This window comes from Mauremys mutica, chromosome 12 (assembly GCF_020497125.1).
Source record: "Mauremys mutica isolate MM-2020 ecotype Southern chromosome 12, ASM2049712v1, whole genome shotgun sequence".
Lineage (NCBI taxonomy): Eukaryota > Metazoa > Chordata > Testudines > Geoemydidae > Mauremys > Mauremys mutica.
In genome coordinates, this window is record NC_059083.1 from 2719691 (window position 1) to 2741861 (window position 22171).

General features: G+C 55.6%; 2 protein-coding genes across 2 annotated transcripts in view; both read right to left on the bottom strand.

The window, feature by feature from the left end:
• The window catches only part of LOC123345793 (endothelial zinc finger protein induced by tumor necrosis factor alpha-like), a 1203704-nt gene that overhangs the window by 402787 nt on the left and 778746 nt on the right, over nucleotides 1-22171 (bottom strand). The gene's annotated exons all lie outside the window — the stretch shown is intronic.
• Nucleotides 1-22171, bottom strand: part of LOC123345797 (tenascin-X-like) — a 96577-nt gene that overhangs the window by 50321 nt on the left and 24085 nt on the right. The window contains exons 12-17 of the mRNA XM_044982848.1: nucleotides 14491-14784; nucleotides 12896-13189; nucleotides 10692-10985; nucleotides 6559-6846; nucleotides 3200-3487; nucleotides 276-572 (exon numbers count right to left, since the gene is read on the bottom strand). Coding sequence (XP_044838783.1) covers nucleotides 276-572; nucleotides 3200-3487; nucleotides 6559-6846; nucleotides 10692-10985; nucleotides 12896-13189; nucleotides 14491-14784 — 1755 coding nt within the window. The remainder of the gene's footprint in view (nucleotides 1-275; nucleotides 573-3199; nucleotides 3488-6558; nucleotides 6847-10691; nucleotides 10986-12895; nucleotides 13190-14490; nucleotides 14785-22171) is intronic.

The window sequence follows — 22171 nt, forward strand, 5'->3', positions numbered from 1 at the left end:
CGGGAGATGGATGGAGGAGTACACAGTCATGGGGAGGCACCATAAGGAGGTCCATGGACAATCCAAGGAAGGGGGACTGTGGCAGACTCAGACAAGCAGGACAGAGGAACATGGGCTGGAAGCAGCCTCTGGTCCCCCTAGCTCCTGTGCAATGGAGAGACAACGAAGAGAGACTGAAGAGAAGAATGGCTTCCCAATGGCCAGCGCTGTTACTGTGCTGCAGGGCAAAGGGGGCGGGAGGGGAGGGGCTCGGCACCCCCGGAGCAGCCGCTGACCTGTGACGGCGTCGGTGGAGACGGGGCCGAGGCGCTTGTGGCCAGAGATGCCGTAGAGGTTGAACTTGTATCTGTGGGAAGGTGCCAGGTTGGTGACGGTGACCATGCGGGATCCCCCGTCCATGGGCAGTGCCTGGGGTTTGCCCTCTGCGTCCTTGTACTGGAGGAGGAAGGAGTCGAAGTCCCCAGCCTGGACGGTCCAGGAGAGCAGGACGGAGTCGTGGGTGACGTCAGAGGCCGAGAGCTCCCCCAGGCTGGGCTGGAAGGTGAGTTCCTGCTCCCCGTCCGTCACCGCGGCTGGAAGAGAGAGGGGGTGAAGAGCGTGGCCATGGTAGGGGTGGTTCACCAGTTCCTGGGGGGGCTGGGTTATTCTGAGCCAGAGGGGATCTGCAGAGAGGATTAGTGGGGGGAGGGTGCACGGAGCCCAAGGGATCAGTCCCAGGACACACACGGATCCTGCTTCTGGGAAGTGGAGTTGCAGACAGGTGGATGGTGAAAGTCTATAAAGAGGATCCCACATTCCCGAATTCCCCGCAGCCATCCCACCTCCATGGAAGGGTCGGCCCAGCGCGACCAGCACAAGCACAAGAAGGGGGTGAACCCAAGCCTCCAACATCAATGGAAAGATCCCCATGGACACCCATCCAGCCCCAGAAAATCCTCTGTCTTCACTCCCCACACACATCCATCCATCCATCACCATACCAGCTGTCCCTTCATCCAGCCAGCCGTCCCTCCGTCCCTCCATCCAGCCGTCCCTCCATCCAGCCAGCCCCAGAAAATCCTCCGTCTTCACTCCCCACACACATCCATCCATCCATCACCATACCAGCCATCCCTCCGTCCCTCCATCCAGCCAGCCGTCCCCCCATCCAGCCAGCCGTCTATCCATCCAGCCAGCCATCCCTCCATCCATCCAGCCATCCCTCCGTCCCTCCATCCAGCCAGCCGTCTATCCAGCCAGCCAGCCGTCTATCCATCCATCCATGCATTCATCACCACGACCATCTAGTCCTTGTTTCTGACAATGGCAGCTGATCAGAGTTACACATGCACAGCTCCCTGTGCATCCCCCAAAACACCCATCCTTCCCCACACACATCCACCCACCATCCATCCATCCCGATACACCTCTGCCCACTCTTCCCCCGTCCCTCCATCCGCCCCGATACACCTCCACCCGCCCTTCCCCTGTCCCTGCATCCATCCTGATACACCTCCGCCTGCCCTTCCCCCGTCCCTCCATCCGCCCCGATACACGTCCACCCACCCTTCCACCGTCCCTCCATCCGCCCCGATACACCTCTGCCCGCCCTTCCCCCATCCCTCCATCCGTCCTGATACACCTCCGCCCGCCCTTCCTCCATCCCTCCATCCGCCCCGATACACCTCCGCCTGCCCTTCCTCCGTCCCTCCATCCGACACTTGACACCTCCACCCACCCTTCCCCCGTCCCTCCATCCGCCCCGATACACCTCCGCCCACCCTTCCCCCGTCCCTCCATCCGCCCAGATACACCTCCGCCCGCCCTTCCTCCATCCCTCCATCCGCCCCGATACACCTCCGCCCGCCCTTCCTCCCTCCCTCCATCCGCCCCAATACACCTCCACCCACCCTTCCCCCGTCCCTCCATCCGTCCCGATATACCTCCGCCTGCCCTTCCTCCGTCCCTCCATCCGCCCCTATCCACCTCCACCCACCCTTCCCCCGTCCCTCCATCCGCCCCGATACACCTCCGCCTGCCCTTCCTCCGTCCCTCCATCCGCCCCAATACACCTCCACCCACCCTTCCCCCGTCCCTCCATCCGTCCCGATACACCTCCGCCCACCCTTCCACCGTCCCTCCATCCGCCCCGATACACCTCCGCCCACCCTTCCCCTGTCCCTCCATCCGTCCCGATACACCTCCGCCTGCCCTTCCTCCATCCCTCCATCCGCCCCGATACACCTCCACCCGCCCTTCCTCCGTCCCTCCATCCGCCCCAATACACCTCCACCCACCCTTCCCCCGTCCCTCCATCCGCCCCGATACACCTCCACCCTCCCACCCTTCCCCCATCCCTCCATCCGCCCGATACACCTCCGCTTGCCCACCCTCCCACCCTTCCCCCGTCCCTCCATCCGCCCCGATACACCTCCGCCCGCCCTTCCCCCGTCCCTCCATCCGCCCCGATACACCTCCGCCCGCCCACCCTCCCACCCTTCCTCCATCCCTCCATCCGCCCAGATACACCTCCGCCCGCCCTTCCTCCATCCCTCCATCCGCCCCGATACACCTCCACCCGCCCTTCCTCCATCCCTCCATCCGCCCCGATATACCTCCGCCCGCCCTTCCTCCCACCCTTCCACCATCCCTCCATCCGCCCCGATACACCTCCGCCTGCCCTTCCTCCATCCCTCCATCCGTCCCGATACACCTCCACCCACCCTTCCCCCGTCCCTCCATCCGCCCCGATACACCTCCGCCCACCCTTCCTCCATCCCTCCATCCGCCCCGATACACCTCCGCCCACCCTTCCTGCTGTCCATTCTCATACACATACACCTGCCCCCCATCCATTCTAATTCACATCTGCCTTCCCACCTGTCCTGTCCGTCCGTCCATCCGTCCATCCCCATAAATGTCCATTCCTCTATTTCTTCATACATCTTCATCCACCCCATAGAAATTCATCCATCTATCTGTGCATTCAGCCATCCATCCCCATACATAACTCTCCATTCACTCGACCTGCCCCATGCACATCCACACCCCCACCCAGCCAGCCAGCCACCCTCTCTCTAACCAGCCGGCTGCTTGTGAAGGCTGAAGGATTGGATGCATCTTCCTCGGAGGGTCCCAGCCGAGGGGTCGGTGTCACTGATACTGCAAAGCAAAGGGGGTGGGAGGGGAAGGGGCCGGCACCCCTGGAGCAGCCGCTGACCTGTGACGGCGTCGGTGGAGACGGGGCCGAGGCGCTTGCGGCCGGAGATGCCGTAGAGGTTGAACTTGTATCTGCGGGAGGGGGCCAGGTTGGTGACGGTGACCGTGCGGGATCCCCCGTCCACGGGCAGCGCCTGGGGTTTGCCCTCCGCGTCCTTGTACTGGAGGAGGAAGGAGTCGAAGTCCCCGGCCTGGACGGTCCAGGAGAGCAGGATGGAGTCGTGGGTGACGTCAGAGGCCGAGAGCTCCCCCAGGCTGGGCTGGGCCGTGGGTACCTCCTTCTGCGGTGCTGTGGGGGGAAGAGAGAGCGGGGGGTGAAGGGTGCTGGTGGGGTGGGGACAGCCTGCCGGGTCCTTGGGGGCCTCCGTTATTCCTCACCAGAGGGGATCTGCAGAGAGGCTTATTTGGGGGGAGGGCGCAGGGACTGGCCCTAGGACACAGCTGGATCTTGCTGCTGGGAAGGGCTGGGGACAGACAGAGGAATGAGACATGTCTGCAAAGAGAATCCCACGTTCCCGGGTTGCCCGCGAACATCCCACCTCCATGGAGGGGTCGGGCGAGAGCGACCGGCACAAACCACGGGCAGAGCTGAGCTGAGACGGGAGGAGAGAGAGAGGGAAGGAAGAAGAAACGAGAGAGACAGGGAAGGGAGTGAACCAAAGCCTCCAATGTCATTAGAGATCCCCATTGACACCCACCCAGCCCCAGACACACACATCCCTCCATCCATCCCAGAACACTTCTTCATCCACCCCTCTGCACGTACACCCATCCCTCCATCCCTCCATCCCCCATCCCTCCATCCATCCCAGAACACTTCTTCATCCATCCGTCTGCACGTACACCCATCCTTCCATCCCTCCATCCCTCCATCCCCCATCCCTCCATCCATCCCAGAACACTTCTTCATCCACCCCTCTGCACGTACACCCATCCCTCCATCCCTCCATCCCTCCATCTGTCCATCCCTCCATCCATCCCAGAACACTTCTTCATCCATCCGTCTGCACGTACACCCATCCTTCCATCCCTCCATCCCTCCATCTGTCCATCCCTCCATCCCCATACACAGCTCCATATCCATCTATCACCAAACCCTCCATCTGTCCATCCCTCCCTCCATCCCCATACACAGCTCCATATCCATCTATCACCAAACCCTCCATCTGTCCATCCATCCATCCTTCCATCCCTCCATCCGTCCATCCCTCCATCCCCATACACAGCTCCATATCCATCTATCACCAAACTCTCCATCGGTCCATCCATCCCTCCATTCCCATACACAGCTCCATATTCATCTATCACCAAACCCTCCATCTGTCCATCCATCCATCCTTCCATCCCTCCATCCGTCCATCCCTCCATCCCCATACACAGCTCCATATCCATCTATCACCAAACCCTCCATCGGTCCATCCCTCCCTCCATCCCCACACACAGCTCCATATCCATCTATCACCAAACATTCCATCTGTCCATCCACCCATCCCTCCATCCATACATCCCTCCATCCCCATACACGGCTCCATATCCATCTATCACCAAACTCTCCATCTCTCCATCCATCCCTCCATCGCCATACACAGCTCCATATCCATCTATCACCAAACCCTCCATCTGTCCATCCATCCATCCTTCCATCCCTCCATCCGTCCATCCCTCCATCCCCATACACAGCTCCATATCCATCTATCACCAAACTCTCCATCGGTCCATCCATCCCTCCATTCCCATACACAGCTCCATATCCATCTATCACCAAACCCTCCATCTGTCCATCCATCCATCCTTCCATCCCTCCATCCGTCCATCCCTCCATCCCCATACACAGCTCCATATCCATCTATCACCAAACCCTCCATCGGTCCATCCCTCCCTCCATCCCCACACACAGCTCCATATCCATCTATCACCAAACATTCCATCTGTCCATCCACCCATCCCTCCATCCATCCATCCCTCCATCCCCATACACGGCTCAATATCCATCTATCACCAAACCCTCCATCTGTCCATCCATCCATCCCCATATACAGCTCCATATCCATCTATCACCAAACCCTCCATCCATCCCTCCATCCCTATACACAGCTCCATATCCATCTATCACCAAACCCTCCATCTGTCCATCCATCCATCCCCATATACAGCTCCATATCCATCTATCACCAAACCCTCCATCTGTCCATCCATCCCTCCATCCCCATACACAGCTCCATATCCATCTATCACCAAACCCTCCATCTGTCCATCCATCCATCCCTCCATCCCCATACACAGCTCCATATCATCTATCACCAAACCCTCCATCTGTCCATCCACCCATCCCTCCATCCATCCATCCCTCCATCCCCATACTCAGCTCCATATCCATCTATCACCAAACTCTCCATCTGTCCATCCATCCCTCCATCCCCATACACAGCTCCATATCCATCTATCACCAAACACTCCATCTGTCCATCCACCCATCCCTCCATCCATCCATCCCTCCATCCCCATACTCAGCTCCATATCCATCTATCACCAATCTCTCCATCTGTCCATCCATCCCTCCCCATATACAGCTCCATATCCATCTATCACCAAACCCTCCATCCATCCCTCCATTCCTATACACAGCTCCATATCCATCTATCACCAAACCCTCCATCGGTCCAGCCATCCATCCATCCCTCCATCCCCATAAACAGCTCCATATCCATCTATCACCAAACACTCCATCGGTCCATCCACCCATCCCTCCATCCATCCATCCCTCCATCCCCATACTCGGCACCATATCCATCACCAAACCCTCCATCTGTCCATCCATCCATCCCCATATACAGCTCCATATCCATCTATCACCAAACCCTCCATCCATCCCCTCCATCCCTATACACAGCTCAATATCCCTCGATCCCCAAACCCTCCATCTTTCCATCCATCCATCCATCATCCATCCCCATAAATATAAGCCTACCTGCCCAACCACCCGTCCAACTCCATACACATCCTTCCACCTGCGTGTCCATCCATCCATCCCCACACACTTCCACCCACCCGCCCAGCAGTCCATCCATCCACATCCGTATCCATTCCTCTATCTATCCGACCATCCCTTCCATCCATTCATCCAAATACACACCCCTCTGTCCATTCAGCCATCCCTCCACACAACCCCTCCATCCATCCATCCATAAATCCAGCTTCCTCTCTCTAATTAGTGAATGGTCGGCAATCTGTTTGTGCAGGCTGGAGGATTGGAAGCATCTTCCTGCGAATGTCCCGGCCCTGTGGTCGGTGTCCCCACCACACTGCAAAGCAAAGGGGGCAGGAGGGGAAGGGGCCGGCATCCCGGGAGCAGCTGCTGACCTGTGACGGTGTCGGTGGAGACGGGGCCGAGGCGCTTGCGGCCGGAGATGCCGTAGAGGTTGAACTTGTATCTGCGGGAGGGGGCCAGGTTGGTGATGGTGACCGTGCGGGATCCCCCGTCCACGGGCAGCACCTGGGGGTTGCCCTCCGCATCCTTGTACTGGAGGAGGAAGGAGTCGAAGTCCCCGGCCTGGACGGTCCAGGAGAGCAGGATGGAGTCGTGGGTGATGTTGGAGGCTGAGAGCTCCCCCAGGCTGGGCTGGGGGGCGGATTCGTCCTTCCATGGCGCTGTGGCGGGAACACATAGAGGGAAGTGAAGGCCACATCCAGGGTTGGTGGCGGCTTTCCCGGTTCTTCAGGGGCTGGGTTATTTCCAGCCAGAGGGCAGCTGAATAGAGGATTAGCAGGGGAGGGGGCAGGGAGCCCCAGGGACCGGCCCCAGGACACAGCCGGATCCTGAAGCTGGGAAGCAGAGCTGGGGACAGACAGACGGATGGTGCAGGTCTGCAAAGAGGATCCCACATTCCTGTGTTCTCCACGGTCATCCCGCCCATGGAGGGTGTGACGTTATGAGTGTAATAGAATATCTCATTGACAGGTGACAGGGCCAGAAAGAGTTAATTACCCCACAGACTGACCTGACCCAGGGCCGGATTTAGAGACTGGTTAGGAAGGTTTGTAAATGAACAGAGCTTTGAAATGCAGCCGCATTGTTAGAGAGAGAAGTTATCATTTGACGTGGGCGCGTGTCACTGTGCACTACTCCATACATAGACACACATCCATCCATCGATCCGTGCGTCCACACAGACACCTGTTCCTTTCCATTTACCCGACATGTCGCCCCATCGATCCCATCCACCCCACACATCCCCCAATCCCGCCTCTGAGCCACATGCATCCATCCATTGATCCGTGCGTCCACACAGACACCTGTTCCTTTCCATTTACCCGACACGTCGCCCCATCGATCCCATCCACCCCACACATCCCTCCATCCCGCCTCTGAGTCACATGCATCCATCCATTGATCCGTGCGTCCACACAGACACCTGTTCCTTTCCATTTACCCGACACGTCTCCCCATCGATCCCATCCATCCCACACATCCCTCCATCCCGCCTCTGAGCCACATGCATCCATCCATCGATCCGTGCGTCCACACAGACACCTGTTCCTTTCCATTTACCCGACACGTCGCCCCATCGATCCCATCCACCCCACACATCCCTCCATCCCGCCTCTGAGCCACATGCATCCATCCATTGATCCGTGCGTCCACACAGACACCTGTTCCTTTCCATTTACCCGACACGTCGCCTCATCGATCCCATCCACCCCACACATCCCTCCATCCCGCCTCTGAGCCACATGCATCCATCCATCGATCCGTGCGTCCACACAGACACCTGTTCCTTTCCATTTACCCGACACGTCGCCTCATCGATCCCATCCACCCCACACATCCCTCCATCCCGCCTCTGAGCCACATGCACATCCATCCACCCACCTACCAATCCCTCCCCATACACCCCATACCACACATCCATCCACCCATCTACCAATCCGTCCCCATACACCCCATAACACACATCCACCCAGCCACCCACCAATCCCTCCCCATAACACACAGCCATCCACGCATCTACCAATCCATCTATGCCAAAATGACCCATTGTTAAGGCTACATTTTAGTCATGGGTAAACAAAAATAAATGTCCGTCACCTGTCCATGACTTTTACTATATACCCCTAACTAAAGGGTTGCAGGTGCTATTGGGGGGAGGGCAGTCCGGTGCCGGTGCTGGTGCTGGGGGGGAGCGGGCAGTGGCACATGGCCCGGGACCCCTGCTGGTGCTTTGGGGGGAGGGTTGACAGGGCTCACAGGCTCCCGTCTCCGGGTGTCCCTGCAGCTCCTAGGTGGCAGAGGGTCCAGGGGACTCTGCGCACTGCTCCCGCGACAGGTGTCAGCTGTGCGGCTCCCATTCCCCGGGAACCACAGCCAATGGGAGCGGCAGGAGTGGGGCCTGTGAGAGCGTGCAGCGTGCGGAGCCCCCTGGACCCTCCACCGCCTAGGAGCTGCAGGGCCACGCCAGAGGGAGCTGGGGAGCCCCCCATCCCAAGGTAAGCACCCCCTGTATCCTCCTGCTCCTAGCCCCCACCCACACACCCAAACTGCTGCTGCTGGCCACTGCAGAAGTCACAGAGGTCATGGAAACTCACAGAATCCATGAGTTCTGTGACCTCCATGAGAGACTAACAGGGTTACACATTCTCCATCCATCCCCATACATAGCTATCCCTCCATCCGTCTCCACATACAGCCATCCATCCACCCACTCCTTCTCTACATCCATCCATCCACCCATCCACCCATCCATCCACTCACTCCTTCTCTACATCCATCCATCCATGCATCCATCCATCCATTCACTCCTTCTCTACATCCATCCATCCATGCATCCATCCATCCACTCACTCCTTCTCTACATCCATCCATCCACCCATCCACCCATCCATCCACTCACTTCTTCTCTACATCCATCCATCCACTCACTTCTTCTCTACATCCATCCATCCACCCATCCATCCACTCACTTCTTCTCTACATCCCTCCATCCATCCATCCACTCACTCCTTCTCTACATCCATCCATCCATCCATCCACTCACTCCTTCTCTACATCCATCCATCCACCCATCCATCCACACACTCCTTCTCTACATCCATCCATCCATCCACCCATCCATTCACATACTCCTTCTCTACATCCATCCATCCATCCATCCACCCATCCATCCATCCATCCCCATACACAGCTATACCTCCATCCATCTCAACACACAGCCATCCATCCACCCATCTACACACACCCTCTTTCCATCCATCCATCCCCATACATAGCTATCCTTCCATCCGTCGCAACACACAGCCATCCATCCACCCATCCATCTACACATACCCTCTATCCATCCATCCACCCATCCATCCATCCATCCATCCACACACTCCTTCTCTACATCCATCCATCCATCCCCATACACAACTATCCCTCCTTCCGTCTCCACACACAGCCATCCATCCACCCATCCACCCACACCCTCTATCTATCCATCCATCCATCCATCCATCCCCATACACAGCTCCATATCCATCTATCACCAAACCCTCCATCCGTCCATCCGTCCATCCCTCCCTCCATCCCCATACACAGCTCCTTATCCATCTATCACCAAACCCTCCCTCCATCCATCCCTCCATCCATCCCTCCATCCCCATACACAGCTATACCTCCATCTGTCTCAACACACACCCATCCATCCACCCATCTACAGACACCCTCTATCCATCCATCCACCCACCCATCCATCCCCATACACAGCTATCCATTCACTTAACCTGCCCAAGACACATCGATCCAGCTGTCCTTGAAGGAGGATACCTGAGTACGTAACATGAGAACCCAGGAGGGGGATGTGGCCAGGAGACACCTTTGCCCGGGAAACTGGACAAAGGTTGGGGGAGGAGCCGGGGGGAGGGGGAGTGAGATGGCTGGAGGGAGTTTCAGTTTGGAGCTGGCTGGGAAAATGGAGGGGAGCCCAGATGGGGCTCTGACCTCCCAACGGAGCTCTGGCCTCCCTGGCCATCCAAGATGGACCTGACGGAGGGGGTCCTGTTGTCTGTACCTGCAAGACCTGTTTTGGACTGTGTTCCTGTCGTCTAAATAAACCTTCTGCTTTACTGGCTGGCTGAGAGTCATGGTGGATCACAGGAAGCCGGGGGTGCAGGGCCTTGTCACCCCCAAACTCCGTGACACCATCCATCCACCCACCCATCCCCATACACAGCTATCCTTCCATCTGTTCCAACACACACGCACCCATCCACCCGTCCATCCATCCACCCACCCCCTCTATCCATCCACCCACCAACACCCCTCGGTCCAGCCATGTAAACACGCAACCTTCTCTCTCTCCCTCCATCTGCTGAATGGCCATAGAAAGGTCCTGGAAGCTGGAGACTGGAAGCATTATCCCAGGAAGGTCCCAGCCTAGTGGCCAGCATCCCTGCCACACTGCAAAGCAAAGGGGGCGGGAGGGGAAGGGGCCGGCACCCCTGGAGCAGCCGCTGACCTGTGACGGCGTCGGTGGAGACGGGGCCGAGGCGCTTGCGGCCGGAGATGCCGTAGAGGTTGAACTTGTATCTGTGGGAGGGGGCCAGGTTGGTGACGGTGACCGTGCGGGATCCCCCGTCCACGGGCAGCGCCTGGGGTTTGCCCTGCGCATCCTTGTACTGGAGGAGGAAGGAGTCGAAGTCCCCGGCCTGGACGGTCCAGGAGAGCAGGACGGAGTCGTGGGTGACGTCAGAGGCTGAGAGCTCCCCCAGGCTGGGCTGGGCCGTGGGTACTGCCTCCGTCGGTGCCGCGGCTGGAACAGAGAGAGGGGGGTGAGGGGTATGGCCAGCAGGAGCAGCTTTCTGGGTCCTTGGGGGGGTGCGGATTATTGGATCCAGATGAATTAGCGGGGGAGGGGGCAGGGAGCCCCAGGGACTGGCCCCAGGACACAGCTGGATCCTGCTGCTGGGAAGGAGGGCTGGGGACAGACAGACAGACGGGGCATGTCTGCAAAGGGAATCCCACATTCCTGGGTTCCCAGTGGCCATCCCTCCCCATGAAGGGCTCGGCCCAGAGTGACTGGCACAAACCACGGGCAGAGCTGAGCTGAGACAGGAGACGGGGGAAGGAAGAACAAACGAGAGAGAAAGAGAAGGGGGTGAAACCAAAGCCGCCAACATTAATGAAAAGATCTCCATTGACACCCATCCACCACCAGGCACTCCTCCATCCATCCATCCATCCATCCATCGCGATATCCTACTTCCATCCGTCCACGCATCTATCATGCACCCAGCCACAGAGTTACACATACACATCTATAAATCAATCCCCCAAACACCCATCCATTCCCACACACATCCACCCACCCTACTGTCTGTACGTCCATCCATCCACCAGTCCGCCCTTCTGTCCATCCCCATCCACCCACCCTACTGTCTGTACGTCCATCCATCCATCTCCATAAACATCCCTCCACCAGTCTGCCCTTCTGTCCATCCCCATCCACCCACCCACCCTACTGTCTGTACCTCCATCCATCCATCTTCATAAACATCCTTCCACCAGTCTGCCCTTCTGTCTATCCCCATCCCCATCCACCCATCCTACCATCTGTACGTCCATCCATCCCCGTACACATCCACCCACCTTACCGTCTGTACGTCCATCCATCCTCATACACATCCACCCATTCTACCGTCTGTACGTCCATCCATCCATCCCCATACACATCCACCCACCTTACTTTCTGTACGTCCATCCATCCCCATACACATCCATCCACCTTGCAGTCTGTACGTCCATCCATCCATCCCCATACACATCCATCCACCTTACCGTCTGTAGGTCCATCCATCCATCCCCATACACATCCACGCACCCTACCGTCTGTACGTCCATCCATCCCCATACACATCAATCCACCTTACCGTCTATAATTTCATAATTGGAGATATACCAATCTCCTAGAACTGGAAGGGACCTTGAAAGGTCATTGAGTCCAGCCCCCTGCCTTCACTAGCAGGACCAATTTTTGCCCCAGATCCCTAAGTGGCCCCCTCAAGGATAGAACTCACAACCCTGGGTTTAGCAGGCCAATGCTCAAACCACTGAGCTATCCCTCCCCCTCAATACATCCATCTATACATCCATCCATCCCCATACACATCCATCCACCTTACCACTGTATGTCCATCCATCCATCCCCATACACATCCACCCACCTTACCGCTGTATGTCCATCCATCCATCCCCATACACATCCCCCCATCCATCCATCCATCAATCGCTATACACACCTGCCCACCAGTCCATCTGTCCATCCATCACCTACACATCTGCCCCCCACCATCATCTGACCGTCCCCATATATATCTATTCCTCTTTCTATGGATCCATTACCATCCCCTCCATCCATCCATCTCTATCCACCTCCATAGACATCTTATTAATTCATCCATCCATCCATCCATTCCTAGACACATCTATCCATTCACTCAACCTGCCCCATGCACATCCATACAGCTGTCTGTCTGTCTATCCATCCATCCCCATCCACATTCTTCCCTCGACCCAGTGAATGGCCGCCAATCTGCTTGTGGAGGCTGGAGGTTTGGAAGTGTCTTCCTGGGACGGTCCTGGCCCAGTGGACAGTGTCCCTGACACTGTAGAGTAAAGGGGAGTGGGAGGGGAAGGGGTCGGGCCCTGGGAGCAGCCGCTGACCTGTGACAGCGTTAGTGGAGATAGGCCCAAGGCGCTTGCGGCCGGAGACACCATAGAATTTGAAGTTGTATCTGTGGGAGGGGGCCAGGTTGGTGACGGTGACCGTGCGGGATCCCCCGTCCACGGGCAGCGCCTGGGGGTTGCCCTGCGCGTCCTTGTACTGCAGGACGAAGGAGTCGAAGTCCCCGGCCTGGACGGTCCAGGAGAGCAGGATGGAGTCGTGGGTGACGTCGGAGGCCGAGAGCTCCCCCAGGCTGGGCTCGGCGGTGGGTTCTTCCTCCTGCCGCACTGCGGCTGGAAGAGAGAGAAGGGGGTGAAGGAGGAGGCCGGGGTGGGGGCGACTCACTGGGATCTTGGGGGGCTGGGTTATTTCTAGCCAGAGGGGATTTGCAGGGAGGATTAGCAGGGGAGGTGCAGGGACACAGCCGGATCCTGCTGCTGCGAAGGAGAGCTGGGGACAGACAAACGGACGGAGGATCCCACATTCCCAGGTTCCCATGGCCACCCCGCCTCCTTGGAGGGTTCAGCCGAGAGTGACCAGCACAAACCTCAGTGAGGGCTGAGTGAGATGGGAGGAGACAGAGGGAAGAAACGAGACAGAAAGAAAAGGGCGTGAACCAAACCCACCAATGTCAACGGATGACACCTATCTATCCCCAGGCTCTCCTCCATCCTCATACACACCCATCCATCCATCCGTTCGTCCATCCATGCATCTATCCCCGTACCCACCCCGTCCTTGTAGCGGATAATGCAACCTGGCCACAGAGTTACAAATATACATGTACCCATGAAGCCCCCAAAACACCCATCCAACCACTCTACCGTCTGTACGTCCATTCATCCAACCCCAAACACATTCACTCACACTTCCATCCCTTCATTCATCCCTATAGACATCCACCCAGCCTTCCGTCCATCCGTCCATTCATCACACCCCCCCACCAGTCCGCCTGTCCATCCATCCTCCTACACATCCACCCACCCACCTATCCATCTGTCCATCCCCATATATATCCATTCCTCTATCTATCCATCCATTACCATCCCCTCCATCCATCCATCCATCTCTATCCACCCCCATAGACAGCATCCATCTACCTATTAATTCATCCATCCGTCCCCATACACATCTATCAATTCATGGAGGACAGACAGGTCCATCAATGGCTATTGGCAGGGATGGTGTCTGTAGCCTCTGTTTGCCAGAAGCTGGGAATGGGCGACAGGGGATGGGTCACTGGATGATTCCCTGTTCTGTTCACTCCCTCTGGGGCACTGTCGGCAGACAGGGCACTGGGCTAGATGGACCCCTGGTCTCACCCAGCGTAGCCGTTCCATGTTCTTATCCATTCACGCAATCTGCCCTATACACATCCATCCAGCTCTCTGTCTATCCAGCCTGCCGCCCACCCATCCATTCACATCCACACTCCTCTCTCTGTCTATTGAATGGCCGCCAATCTGCTTGTGGAGGCTGGAGGCTTGGAAGCATCTTCCTGGGAAGGTCCTGGCCCAGTGGACGGCGTCCCTGACACTGCAAAGCAAAGGGGGTGGGAGGGGAAGGAGCTGGCGCCCTGGGAGCAGCTGCTGACCTGTAACGGCGTCGGTGGAGACGGGGCCAAGGTGCTTGCGGCCGGAGACGCCGTAGAGGTTGAACTTGTATCTGCGGGAGGGGGCCAGGTTGGTGACGGTGAACGTGCGGGATCCCCCGTCCATGGGCAGCACCTGGGGTTTGCCCTCCGCGTCCTTGTACTGGAGGAGGAAGGAGTCGAAGTCCCCGGCCTGAACAGTCCAGGAGAGCAGGGTGGAGTCGTGGGTGACGTCGGACGCCGAGAGCTCCCCCAGGCTGGGCTGGGTGGTGGATACCTCCTTCGGCGGCCCTGCAGCTGGAACAGAGAGATGGGGGTGAAGGGGGCGACTCACTGGGATCTTGGGGGGCTGGGTTATTTCTAGCCAGAGGGGAAAGAGCCCCATTGACACCCATCCAGTCCCAGAAACGCCTCCGTCCATCCCTCCATCCCCTACACCCTCATCCATCCATCAGCATACCATCCCTCCATCCTTGTTGCTGATAATGCAACCTGGCCACCGAGTCACAAATATACATGTACCCATGAATCCCCCAAAACACCCATCCAACCACCCTATCGTCTGTGTGTCCATCCATCCCCAAACATATCCACTCACACTTCCGTCGATCCATCCACCCCCAAACACATACACCCGCCCTTCTGTCCATCCATCCATCCATCGCCATACACACCCATCCACCAGTCCGTCCTTCTGTCCATCTCCATATGCATCTGGCAACCTTCCTGTCCATCCATTCATAGAATTATAGATTAGGGTTGGAAGAGACCTCAGAAGGTCATTTAGTCCAACCCCCAACCCCAACTAAATCATCCCAGCCAGGGCTTTGTCAAGCCTGACCTTAAAAACCTCTAAGGAAGGAGATTCCACCACCTCCCTAGGTAACCCATCCCAGTGCTTCACCACCCTCCTAGTGAAATAGTCTTTGCTAATATCCAACCTAAACCTCCCCCTCTGCAACTTGAGACCATTGCTCCTTTTTCTGTCATCTGCCACCACTGAGAACAGCCGAGCTCCATCCTCTTTGGAACCTCCCTTCAGGTAGCTGAAAGCAGCTATCAAATCCCCCCCTCATTCTTCTCTTCTGCAGGCTAAACAATACCAGTTCCCTCAGCCTCTCCTCATAAGTCATGTGCTCCATTTTCGTTGCCCTTCGCCGGACTCTTTCTAATTTGTCCACATCCTTTCTGTACTGGGGGGCCCAAAACTGGACACAATACTCCAGATGTGGCCTTACCAGTGCCGAATAGAGGGGAATGATCACGTCCCTCGATCTGCTGGCAATGCCCCTACTTATACAGCCCAAAATGCCGTAAGCCTTCTTGGCAACAAGGTCACACTGTTGACTCATATCCAGCTTCTCGTCCACTGTAACCCCCAGGTCCTTTTCTGCAGAACTGCTTCCTAGCCATTCGGTCCCTAGTCTGTAGCAGTGCCTGGGATTCTTCTGTTCTAAGTGCAGGACTCTGCACTTGTCCTTGTTGAACCTCATCAGGTTTCTTTTGGCCCAGTCCTCTAATTTGTCTAGGTCCCTCTGTATCCTATCCCTACCCTCCAGCTTATCAACCACTCCTCCCAGTTTAGTCTCATCTGCAAACTTGCTAAGGGTGCAGTCCACACCATCCTCCAGATCGTTAATGAAGATATTGAACAAAACCGGCCCCAGCACCGACCCTTGGGGCACCCCACTTGATACCGGCTGCCAACTAGACATGGAGCCGTTGATCACTACCCGTTGAGCCTGACCATCTAGCCAGCTTTCTATCCACCTTACTGTCCATTCATCCAGCCCAGATTTCTGTAACTTGCTGGCAAGATACTGTGGGAGACCATTGTGATGTTATTGACATGAACTGGGACCATATAGATCATTGTTGCAACCAAGGTCCTGTTGTGGCACCAAATCTTGTACGAAGAGGGTCGAATAAGGTGTCTCTGAGGAGGTTCTGGTTGGCTGGTTACGATGATGCTCTCTGGGTGCAGGTATCATTTCTGTATTTCAAGTTACAAGTACTGGCTCTGTCCTGTCTGTATTTCACACTTGGGCTCTGCTTCTGGGTGACACCCCCAGACAATGTGGCATCAGCTCTGCCTGGCTGCTTGATGGCCCGTTAAGGATCATCAGCTACAACTGACCCATTGAGAGAAGCAGATTCACCTGGTGACCCAGCAAGGCAGGGACAGGCCTATGGACCGAACTCTGAGGCTGCCAGGCCACATGCTGGGCAGCTTGTGTTGCAGACAAAGGAAGCACAAGCCACATGGCAAAGGGACTAGAAAAGGCAGATGCATCTTCTCCATTTTTTCTTCAATCCTGCTTCGTACCTCTGGAGGGACTTTGCTACAAACTGAAGCTCTGAACAAAGGACTGAATGACCCATCCCAGCGGGGGATGTTCCAGAGACTTGATTTGAACCTGCAGTTTACTCCATCACTGCTACGAGCCTGAACCAAGAACTTGGCCATTACTGTTAATTCCATTTAACCAGTTCTAGCTCTCGTCTCTATTTCTTTCTTTTTATGAACAAACCTTTAGATTTTAGATTCTAAAGGATTGGCAACAGCGTGATTTGTGGGTAAGATCTGACTGGTATATTGACCTGGTCTGGGACTTGGGCCTTTGGGATCGGGGAGAACCTCTTTTCTTTTACTGGGGTGTTGGTTTTCATAACCATTCATCCCCATAAGGAGCGGCCCTGGTGGAGATTCAAGGGAACTGGAGTGTCTGAGGGAATTGCTTGTGTGGCTTCTGGTTAGCCCGTGGGGTGAGACCGAAGTTCTCTCTGTTTGGCTGGTCAGCCTCGGGCTGTGACTGCCCTGCTCTGAGCAATTTGTCCTGAATTGATACTCTCACTTGTGTCCCACCAGAGGCAGCTTCGTTACAACCGAATCAAAAGTTTTTCTAAAGTCCAGGTATATATCATCCACCACTTTCCCCACATCCACAGAGCCAGTTATCTCCTCATAGAAGGCAATCAGGTTCGTCAGGCAGGACTTGCCCTTGGTGAATCTATGCTGACTGTTCCTGATCACCTTCCTCTTCTCCAAGTGCTTCACAATGGATTCCTTGAGGACCTGCTCCATGGCTTTTCCAGGGGCTGAGGTGAGGCTGACCAGTCTGCAGCTCCCAGGATTCTCCTTTTTTAAAGCTGGGCACTATATTTACCTTTTTCCAGTCGTCTGGGACCTCCCCCGTCCGCCAGGAGTTGTCAAAGATAATGGCCAATGGCTCTGCAATCACATCAGCCAATTCCCTCAGCACCCTGGTGTGACGAGGTGGTTCTGGCGGGACCCAACTGAGGTGCCAATTCAGGACCAATTGCTCAAACAGGGCAGTTACAGCCCTAGGCTGGGGTTTTTCCATCTCTAAGGCAAACCAAACCAGCCAGACAAAAAGGACTCTGGTTTCACCCCACTGGCTAACCACAAGTCACATAATCAGTTTCCTTAGACACTCCAGTGTCCCAGTATCACCACCAGTGCCACTCGTCCTGGGGAGGAATGGTTATGAAAACCAACACCCCAATAAAAGAAAAAGGTTCTCTCGATCCCAAAGAATCAAGCCCCAGACCCAGGTCAATAGACACATCAGATCTTACCCACAAATCACGCTGTTGCCAATCCTTTAGAATCTAAAATCTAAAGGTTTATTCATAAAGGGAAAAAGGTAGAGATGAGAGCTAGAACTGGTGAAATGGAATCAATTACATACAGGCTGCCTCCCCCATTCAGTGAGGGGCCCGCACTTCCCCTGACCTTCTTCTTGTTGCTAACATACCTGTAGAAACCCTTCTTGTTACCCTTTAAATCCCTTGCTAGCTACAACTCCAGTTGTGCTTTGGCCTTCCTGATTACACCCCTGCATGCTCGAGCCATATTTTTAAACTCCTCCCTGGTCATCTGTCCAAGTTTCCACTTCTTGTAAGCTTCCTTTTTGTGTTTAAGCTCACTGAAGATTTTTCTGTTAAGCCAAGCTGGTCGCCTGCCATATTTGCTGTTCTTTCTGCACATCGGGATGGTTTGTTCCTGCAACCTCAATAAGGCTTCTTTAAAATACAGCCAGCTCTCCTGGACTCCTTTCTCCCTCATATTAGCCTCCCCGGGGATCCTGCCCCCTAGTTCCCTGAGGGAGTCAAAGGCTGCTTTTCTGAAGTCCAGGGCCCGTATTCTGCTGCTCTCCTTCCTTCCTTGTGTCAGGATCCTGAACTCAACCATCTCATGGTCCCTGCTGCCCAGGTTGCCACCCACTTCTACTTCCCCTCCCAATTCTTCCCTGTCTGTGAGCAGCAGGTCAAGAAGAGCTTTTCCCCTAGTTGGTTCCTCCAGCACTTGCACCAGGAAGTTGTCCCCACCCCACTCTCCAAAAACTTCCTGCATTGTCTGTGCACCGCTGTATTGCTCTCCCAGCCGATGTCAGGGTGACTGAAGTCCCCCATGAGAACCAGGGCCTGTGATCTGGAAACTTCAGTTAATTGTCTGAAGAAAACCTCGTCCACCTCCTCCTCCTGGTCGGGTGGGCTATAGCAGACGCCCACCACGACATCAGCCTTGTTGCTCTCGCCTCTAAACTTAACCCAGAGACTCTCAGGTTTTTCTGCAGTTTCATACCGGAGCTCTGAGCAGTCATACTGCTCTCTGACATACAGTGCAACTCCTCCCCCACCTTTCCTGCCCTGCCTGTCCTTCCTGAACCGTTTATATCCATCCATGACAGTGCTCCAGGCATGTGAGTTACCCCACCAAGTCTCTGTTATTCCAGTCACATCATAATTCCTTGACTGTGCCAGGACTTCCAGTTCTCCCTGCTTGTTTCTTGTGTTCATGTACAGGCACCGAACCAGCCTATTGTCCTGCTTTCTCAGTATGAATCAGGAGACCTCCCCTGTTGCACCCTCCTCCTTGTGTTTCCTCCCGGTATCGCACTTTCCCACTTGCCTCCGGGCTTAGGACTCCATCCCCCGACAAAGCGAGTTTAAAGCCCTCCTCACTAGGTTAGCAGCCTGCCAGCGAAGATGCTCTTCCCTCTCTTCGTTAGGTGGAGCCCGTCTCTTCCTAGCAATCCTTCTTCCTGGAACAACATCCCATGGTCGAAGAATCCAAAGCCTTCTCTCCGTCTCCACCTGCGTAACCAGGCATTTACTTCCACAATTCGATGGTCCCTACCCAGGCCTTTTCCTTCAACAGGGAGGATGGACGAGAACACGACTAACGCCTCAAACTCCTTTATCCTTCTTCCCAGAGCCACGTAGTCTGCAGTGACCCGCTCAAGGTCATTCTTGGCAATATCGTTGGTGCCCATGTGGAGAAGTAGGAGGGGGTAGCGGTCCGAGGGTTCGATCAGTCTCGGCAGACACTCCGTCACATCCTGAATTCTAGCTCCAGGCAAGCAGCACACGTCTCGAGTCTCCCGGTCTAGTTGGCAGATGGATGACTCTGTCCCCCTTAGGAGGGAGTCCCCGACCACCACCACCCATCTCCTCCTCTTGGGAGTGGTGGTCATGGAACCCCCATCCCTAGGACAATGCATCCCATGCCTTCCGGCCGATGGGGTCTCTCTCTCTGATCCCTTCCCTCAGATGACTCCTCCAAAACATTCTCTGCTGTGGTACCTGTGCAGAGAGCCTGAAAACAGTTTCTTATTTCTGTCTGCACTGGGGGTACATGGTTTCTCCTCTTCCTTCTTCTGGAGGTCACATGCTGCCAGTTTTCTTCCTGTTCTGCGCTGCCCTCTCGGATTCCTCAGCTCGCTGTGCCTGCAATACCAAGCGCTGATTTCCATCCATAGTCTTCATTTTCTCTGATGCAACGCAGGGTTGATACTTGGGTCTCTAGTCCTTTAACCTTCTCTTCCAATATGGAGACCAGCTTGCACTTCACACAGACGAAGTCACTTCTATCCTCTGGGAGACAGATAAACATGGCACGTCCCATACAGGTCTCAACAGCTGATTGCTCACTATCCATATTGTCTTCCTTCTAAGAGCCCCTTCAGATGTTGCATTTACCGCATACAGATGCCTGAAAGGCAAAAACACTCTGTGGGAACTCCCCACAAGCGAACTGCCAGGCAAACTCTCTCTGTTCACCACTCACTTGGTTCGCAACTGGCTGCTTTTTTATAAGGCTGCTGGCTGGAAGCAGCTGGCCCGGCTCAAAGCCTCCCTCCACTCAATCCATCAGGCACCCCTGCAACAAAGCTCCCCCAATTTCCACTTTTCAATCAACCAACCACACAGTCCAACAGTCCCTGCAACGAGCACCAAATGAATGGTCACAGCAGACAGACACTCGGACATTCACCCCACCAGCTCACAACACAGGTGCCCTTATGCCGCACCCCCTGTACCTCCTCTCACACAGCTCCCAGGCAAACTCCCTCTGTTTGTCTGTCCTCTGCTCGCTGCTCACTCGGTTCGCAACTGCGTGTTTTCTTATCAGGCTGCTGGCTCGAAGCATCCACATCCATCCACCCACCCGTCCATCTGTCCATCCCCATATGGATCCATTCCTCTATCCATCCATCCCATGCCCTCCATCCATCCATCCATCCCCACCCACCCGTCCATCTGTCCATCCCCATATGGATCCATTCCTCTATCCATCCATCCATCCCATCCCATCCACCCACCCACCCGTCCATCTGTCCATCCCCATATGGATCCATTCCTCTATCCATCCATCCATCCCATCCCATCCACCCACCCACCCATCCATCTGTCCACCCCCATATGGATCCATTCCTCTATCCATCCATCCATCCATCCATCCCATCCCATCCCATCCATCCATCCACACATCCATCCACCCACCCGTCCATCTGTCCATCCCCATATTGATCCATTCCTCTACCTATCCATCCCATCCCCTCCATCCAACCATCCCATGCGCTCTATCCATCCATCCACACCCACCCATCCATCTGTCCATCCCTATATTGATCCATTCATAGACTCATAGACTTTAAGGTCAGAAGGGACCATTATGATCATCTAGTCTGACCTCCTGCACAATGCAGGCCACAGAATCTCACCCACCCACTCCTGTAACAAACCCCTAACCTGTGTCTGAGTTATCGAAGTCCCCAAATTGCGGTTTGAAGACCTCAAGCTGCAGAGAATCCTCCAGCCAGTGACCAGTGCCCCATGCCGCAGAGGAAGGTGAAAAACCTCCAGGGCCTCTGCCAATCTGCCCTGGAGGAAAATTCCTTCCCGATCCCAAATATGGTGATCAGTTAAACCCTGAGCATGTGGTCAAGACTCACGAGCCAGCACCCAGGAAAGAATTCTCTGTAGTAACTCAGATCCCATCCCATCTAACATCCCATCATTCCTCTATCTATCCATCCATCCCATCCCCTCCATCCACCCATCCATCCATCCCATCCCCTCCATCTGTCCATCCCCATATTGATCCATTCCTCTGTCTATCCGCCCCATCCCCTCCATCCATCGATCCATCCCATCCCATTCGATCCATCCATCAATCCATCCCCTCCATCCCATCCCCTCCATCCATCCATCCACACATACACCCACCCACCCATCCATCTGTCCGTCACCATATAGATCCACTCCTCTACCCATCCATCCATACCATCCCCTTCATCCATCCATCCACCCACACACATATCTACCGAGCCTTCTGTGCATCCATCCCCATACATATCTGCCCACCTGACCATCC